The 7,464-nt window shown below is 40.0% G+C and overlaps 1 protein-coding gene across 1 annotated transcript in view; it reads left to right on the top strand.

The window, feature by feature from the left end:
* Positions 1-1,726, top strand: part of GUCA1C (guanylate cyclase activator 1C) — a 45,678-nt gene extending 43,952 nt beyond the window's left edge. Inside the window, exon 4 of the mRNA XM_073306162.1 lies at positions 1,440-1,726. Coding sequence (XP_073162263.1) covers positions 1,440-1,570 — 131 coding nt within the window. The 3' untranslated portion in view covers positions 1,571-1,726. The remainder of the gene's footprint in view (positions 1-1,439) is intronic.
* The last annotated feature ends 5,738 nt before the right edge of the window (positions 1,727-7,464 follow it).

The following is a 7,464-nucleotide window of genomic DNA, read 5'->3' on the forward strand; positions in this document are numbered from 1 at the left end:
AGAAAATAGCCATCCCTTGGGTGTTAATTTAGATGGACTCTATGGATCCAAAGAGTCAAAGGAGTTAACATATCCCAGTCACTGCCCAACATTAAACCATGTTAAACAAGATTCGGGGTTTGGTATACAGGCACCTCAGCTTGCCTAGTGCCATGGTAAACACATAATTAACAATCGTTTAACATTTATTAAAGATACAGGAAAAAAAGGAAAAACAGTCCAAGCCTTTGAAGTGTGAGATATTAAGTAAGGCTTTCATTTCAACAACATCCCTTGTTCCCTTTCCCTTTAGCTATAGAAAGCTTTTAAAAGAAAACCCTTTGTTTGACAGTCTTTTAGATAGTATTAAAGATGGTAACAACTGCCCTTTTTGGGGAAAAGAGAAGTTAGTTGAAATCGACTGGAGTTGCCGTTGTGAAGTTGGATCCCATTTCCTGATAGACAAACATGCTAGAGGGGAGAGAAAAGAACAGCAAAGATAGAAAATGCAGCTTTTATCTCTGGTGTTGACTTTCACTTGCAACCTCACTTCTGGAAAAACACAGGCATGGCACATGGTCTGTTGAGCCACTCCAAGACCTGGCAAACCAGTACCTGTATCAGGATGCTAGGGCATTGCTTTTAGCTGCCTTTCTGGTCACAGGTTTACAGCGGTATTGCAAAATGGCCAGCTAAGCCAGACTCTTATTAGAGAGAAGGAAAAAGGAGAAGGATAGGAAAGAGAAGAAATAAGGTGTCGCAGGAAAAGGATAAACAAGGGGGCTGGGGAGGAGGGAAAGTGACAGTCTTTCACAGTCCAGGTGTTTGGGATTTGACCAGAGTCAGTGGAGGTGGTGATGTCATCTTATTTTCTCTGAAGGCCCGGTCTGGTCGAGACATTTCTCTGGATCAGGTTGACAAATGCCCAATAGTATTACAGTAGATCCCGGGGTCCCTGGAGATGGTGGGAGTGTTAGCCATGGTGGGTAAGCTCACTGCAGAGGTTGTCAGTAGACAGCTTCTTTTCTGCTTCTCTCCTAATTTACCTCCAAAAGTCTTTTCTTTTAAGGCTCCCAAAAGGGATTGATGGACAGAATAGCTCATCCTCTCGTTATTTTGTCCACCAATTAGGCCTAATTTCTGACGCATCGGTTTTGATTCACTGATTTCCAGTCCCACATTTCTCTTGTTTACCAGACATGATCTTGACACATTCCTTGAGTTATATCAGTAGGCCTTTTTGTTTGGACTAATTCCATCTTTCTGTTTCCCTTTTGCACCTTTTCCCATCAACATTTATTGTTATAGGTTATTGTGACATTTTATAAACTTTAATCCATTTTTCCACAGTGATGCTCACAAGTGGGGTAAATTTGTAAGCCCAATTATTACAACAGGGCTAAGAGGGATCTAATAACCTCTGGCCTCCAGTTTCTAAACTGTATTTTATTTCATTTTAGGGGAACTGACGTTAGAAGAGTTTATCAATGGTGTGGAAAGCGACGCGAGCCTCTTGGAACTGATTTCAAAAAGTTTTGACCTTTCCAATGTACTTAAGGTCATACAAAGTGGGAGGCGGCATAGCATCTGAGGTTTTCTGACCCTGAGTGGGGTATGTGATACCATGGATATTGCAGGGAAGATAATATTTAGTACTTTCACAGAGCTTTAAATCTTCCAAGCTTTGCATAGACAGTCATCGACGTCAAACTCCAGAAATAATTGTCACTTCAGAGATTTCACCCTTGACTCCATACCTTCCTTTCTTTCTTTCTTTCTTTCTTTCTTTCTTTCTTTCTTTCTTTCTTTCTTTCTTTCTTTCTTTCTTTCTTTCTTTCTTTCTTTCTTTCTTTCTTTCTTTCTTTCTTTCTTTCTTTCTTTCTTTCTTGTCAATGGATGTAGCAGCCACTGAACATGAAACTTTATCCACACACAATAGTAAATCTATTTGTTGCAGTACTACCAGCCTCTCTGATCACTATCAACACCATTCTGAATAATGGATCAGCACTGACAACAGTACAAAAATTAACCTTTGCAGAAGACCTTGAGCTAATGTATTGCTTCTTTTAAGTACAAGTTGTTTAACCTGCAATTTACAATGTGGTGATAAACCATTAGATAGGATTGGCTTTTATCTGGATCAATCAAGAATGAAGCATGGTTTGTACTAACTTAACATTTGCACTAATCAGTGCTTAAAATAGGAGTGGATTATCCGCAAAACACCTCAATCAGCTTACTGTGCCAGAGATAAACATCCATTTGGAAAAGCTGTTCTCGGTTTTATTACATCTGTAAATTAAAATGACTTAATGCTTTGATTTTCAATGGGGGGCTTATTAAACCTAGTTTTCTTCTCACCTTAATCTTAATGCAACCATTAATCAATTCATTAGCCTTTGGAACTGTTGAGTTACACGGCTCTTTATGGAGTAATTATTAAAAAGTCCAGAAGACAGTTTAAAAAAACCCACAATTTTACTTTATAAATAATAAGATTAGTTGCCTGAGCTGAAAAGAAACTTCATGAGCAGACTGCAGAGGGAGAATTATAGTTCTCTCTGGCTCCATTGAGGATTGAGTCTCTCTCAAATCTGCAACAGGTTATCAAATTACAAGCATTATATTATAAGAATAAATTCTCATTGGCTGATCATACCATAGGGTATGATCACACTGGTGCTAGATGCTTTTGAAAGCACCAGCTTCATGCACATTAATGCTTGCATGGGCTATTGCACCACATAGATGAACAAAAATTATTAAGACTTGAAAATGAAAGTGTTTTTCTCCCAAATTCACTTCAAATCTGTGTCCAATTGCACATGATATGTGCCACATCATCTGTAATTATTATACCAGTTGCTGGTTTGATCAATAAAGCAGACAACCAGCAACACTTGACATTATAAACAGTCCTGACATTATAGCTTTGACATTTAAATCTTTTATTTCCCTTCCAAAAAATGGAATGATAAATGAGACTGCTGGTGGGTTAGAACTTTAAAATCTTCTATTTATTCATTATTGACACATTACTATGTCAACATCAGTATCATTTTTTTTCAACTTAAGGACTAAGAGTGAGCTTGAAAAAAATGATAAGGAATACTTCTGTTTTAGACTCTTTTGTGGGCATTTATAATTCAAAATGGGCTTTGATTTAACACACAAAGTTCAGTGTTAATAGTGTTATTTAGTCAATTTGAGTACAATGAAATTGTTAGGTTTTAGCCTATTAAACAAGTGAACTAATTATTTTTTAAAACTGATTACTACACATCTATTATGACTTTTTTCATAAGGGGTTTTTACTATGCAGAGATGTTTTTTTTAATTGCCTAACTATTGTATCTAACTGTAATGACATGATAGAAATGACCAGGTCACAAGGAGTGTTATGGTCTATGAAAGGAATAATGAACATGAGAAATCTTTGTTGACTCTTTGTTAAACTATGGGCAGATCTACTCTTAGGCCATGTCTACACTTTCAAGCTTACAGTGGCACAGCTGTACTGATTTTTCACACCCCTGAGTGAACAAAGTTTTGCCGACATAAGTGCTAGTGTAGACATGGCCTTAGACGCTGCAGCTATGCCACTGTAGCACTTCAGTGGAGTTGCTACTTATATTGATGGGAGGCCTTCTCCTGTTGGTGTCAGTACTCTACTTCCCCGTGAGGCAGTATCTGTGTTGAAAGGAAAAGTCCTCCCCTTGCCATAACACTGTCCACACTAGGAGGTTGGTGGGTTTAATTGCATTGCTCAAGGGTATGGATTTTTTACACGCTTGGGTGAAGTAGTTATACCAATCTAATTTCCCTGTCTAAACCAGGCCTAATACTTAAAGGAGGAACTGAAATGCCAAAATATCATACATTAAGATTATTACTATTTTTATATTTGTATTACTGTAACATCTCGGAGCCTGAGCCAGAACCCCATTGTATTAGGTGCTGTATAAATACTAAAGGACTGTTTAGCAGAAACCCAGGTCATTAAGAAACAATTAGTCTCTTTCTGCTGTGCCTCAATATTGCAGCACATTTGCCATCTCAAAATTTTGCTCATCATTGGTCTCTGCATTAGTTCTTCATATGTTTGGTCATGTACAAGGGTTTTTATGTATATACATATATATAAATTTTTCTTAGTTGCTTAAGATATATTTCCTTTAGCTATCTGAGGAGACAATTTGATGTACAGGTGCACTATGAAACAAATGCATTATGGCTACAGGTTTACCATTGATTCCACCCCTTTGAATTCGTCACCTGCTCATCTAGCATTTGCAATGAAATTGGGTGACATCTGGAAAGTGTGTCAATTTTGACAGCCTAAAGGTTTGCTCAGAGCCAAATTACAACAACAGGTCAAGACCCTCGGACCCACCTGTAATGGATGTGGAGCTGTACTGTAATAATCTATGAATCGCGTATGTTGACCTGGTTATTGGAATGTTTACAGTATGGATATAATGGTTTCATCAAAGGAGCAATGCAAGGAAAAACTAGCAGGAAGCCAATGTATAGCTCAAGGTAAGCCACCTCTCAGCAAACGCTTGAGAGTTGTTACAGGACCATGTCAGAGGCATTTGGCTCGATCTCCTGCTGAGCCTACCAGACTGATTTTGTCCCAACTCCTCACTACACAGAAGCACAAAAGGATTATAGCAGTTTATAAAGGAATACCCTCTTCAAGAGAGGGGGAAATTTTGGGGGGGAACCAGGCAAAGACTGACACCTGCAGGGGACATCTGAAAAAATGAGGCCTATCTATGTAACCATCAGAGTATGGTAGGGACTTGGGTAAGATAGATGTGTGTATAGACTATTTGTAGTTTTTAAATCCTTTTGCTCTTTTTGAGTTTTCCTATTGTTAAAATAAACAATACTTTGGTTTAAGACAGCTGTCTGGTAACTATTCATCACTGGCCATATACTCCTGCAGGGAAGAATTGCATGTGCCAAACCCAGTCGTACCTGTTGGTAAACACAGTTGCTACACAAGGCGATGAAGCCCAGGACGCTGTCTGAGACTATGTCTACACTACCTATGTTAGGTCAACTTACAGCCACTGCATTAATTACTGTGGTAGCTGATGTCCACGCTCCCCTCTTTCTGTCGGTGGTGTGCTTCCACTGACTGAAAAGAGGCATTGTGGGGGGCTGAGAACCAGGACTCTAAGCTCCATGCAGCTCCACGCCGGGAGCCCAGCTGCCCCCTGGGGCTTTTCACCTTCCTGCTCCAGCCTGGGGCAGCCACCTAGGGCTTCTCACAGCCAGCATGGAGATCCATACCTGGAGTCTGGTCACCTACTGTGCTGCCAATGGTAAACCGGGATCGCATGGGGCAGCGGGGCTCCCGACGGGGAGTGGGGAGCCCAGACAGCAGCCCACACTGGGAGCCTGGGTGGCAGCCAAGCGCCAGAGCCATGAAATTGACAAGCATGACAGTCAACAGCGGATGTAAGGAACACAGTGTCTACACAGACACTGCGTTGCCCTAACTACATCGACATAAGAGCTGCGCCTCTCCTTGAGGTAGTTTTATTATGTCGGCATAGCAGGGGAGTTACATCAGCAGGAGGAGCATTTCAGTGTGTGCAGTTCCACTGTTTTGTCAACAAAAGCTGATTTTTGTCGATAAAACTGTGTAGCACTTAGAGTGGGACAATTGCACAGTTTCTCTCTGAAATAGGTAGATATGAGACCTGAGAGGGAACAGAGGTACAACCAGCCGTGTAACCATGTGTCACCAGCTTGTATGCCCAACTCAGAGGTGAGGGTTCCATGTGCATGAAGCAATTGCATGACTAAGCCCTAAATATATTTTCTAGGGATTGGCAAACTCCACCTATGCTTCTAAGCCTTCACTGAGCAGACAGTATAACTGTGGCTTTTTGGGTAGCTTTGCTCTCTGCAAATGAGCTTTTTTAGTGTTAAAATGCTTTCATGTGTATATGCTCTTCTTATTCCATTTGGGGAACAACCAAAGTAATCAGTGTTACAATCCCCCTTTCTTAACTAATTTATAAATCCTGTCAATTACTATCTTTTAAAATGTTCTTCTCACAATAACTAAATTTAGTGAGAACCTAACAGCTAATTTTGCCTCTGCGAGTCTAGGAAGCAAGGCTACAATGAAATTGCCTTTTTCTAGAGTTAAGCATTTGCATGTTCATTAAAGTGGCATTCCTACACCTGATGGTAAATCCACACATCCCCAAAGAGGTAGGAAGGAAGTTTGATGTTATGTGCAAGAGATGTAACTGCTCCATTTCATTTTTGACCTGATGCATGATGGGTTCTATCATACAGGTCAACCAGTAGCTAAATGTTAAAAACTTTTTGTGTGGGTGACTGCATGCACCCACACAAAACCAGTGGAAATTTGTTGATACGCTTAAGGAAGCAGAAGCTCATAGAATTGGCCCTGGACTGACCAAGTGGAAAGGTTTAAAAGACAATTGAATTATCAGAAAAAGAGAGCCAGAAAGTAACTTCTTATGCACTATAGGATGTGAGTAGTTTGCACAGTATAAATTGTCAGCTTTGAAGTATATTTCAGAAGAGTTGAACCAAGCATGCCAGATCTTGTTTTTACAAATGCTCTATTGACTTTCTCTTATACAAAAAACAAACACACACAGGGATGATTCAGATTTGAATTCTATTCTATCCAGGCTATCAAAGGTCAAGAGTGATAGGGGATGGTGGTGTCAGGTAAATATTTGCTTCTTTTCGATCTATATTTTTGAGTGCTTGCAATTTAAGGAACATGAGCTAAGGAATACACGGTAAATTTTTAAACTAACTGGATTATCTAGAAATATCCCATGACGGGGAACAGAAGCTCTGCTTGCTTTCCAGAAAGCTGGGAATTAATGTCATGCTTAAACTTTGCATACGTGTACCAGTTTGTGGCATTGAAAGCCTAATCTGGTTCTGAGGAACTAAAGGAACCTCTACAATAACTGCTACTTGCCAGAAAGAGGAAGGGTCTCTGAGGATATGTTTACACTTAAAATGCTCCAGCTGTACCAGTGTTGTGCTTCAGCATAGACACTATATCAACAGGGTGTTTTCCTATCACTGTAGTTAATCCACCTCCCCGAGAGGTGGTAGCTAGGTGGACTGAAGAATTCTTCTGTCGACTTAGCACCATCTACTCTGGGAGGTAGGTCAGCATAGCTATGTTCTCAGGGGTGTGAGACCAGACCTGAGCCTGCAGAACTGACTGTGTAACAGGGCTGAATTAAAACCCAAGACAGGATTTCTCAGTATGCCGTTCAGCTGTGTAAAACATTGGTTTTGTTTTTCAAGCTATAATCAATGCACTCCACAAACCTCAAAAACATAACCTGAAGGAAGAAATTTGCTGAATGACTTTTTTTTAAACTAAGCCAGCTGATCCACTTCATCAACTTGCAGATCCATCTTAATTAAAAATAAAAAGTTTGTTCTTGCATGCCCTCATTC

Source organism: Lepidochelys kempii, chromosome 1 (assembly GCF_965140265.1).
Source record: "Lepidochelys kempii isolate rLepKem1 chromosome 1, rLepKem1.hap2, whole genome shotgun sequence".
Lineage (NCBI taxonomy): Eukaryota > Metazoa > Chordata > Testudines > Cheloniidae > Lepidochelys > Lepidochelys kempii.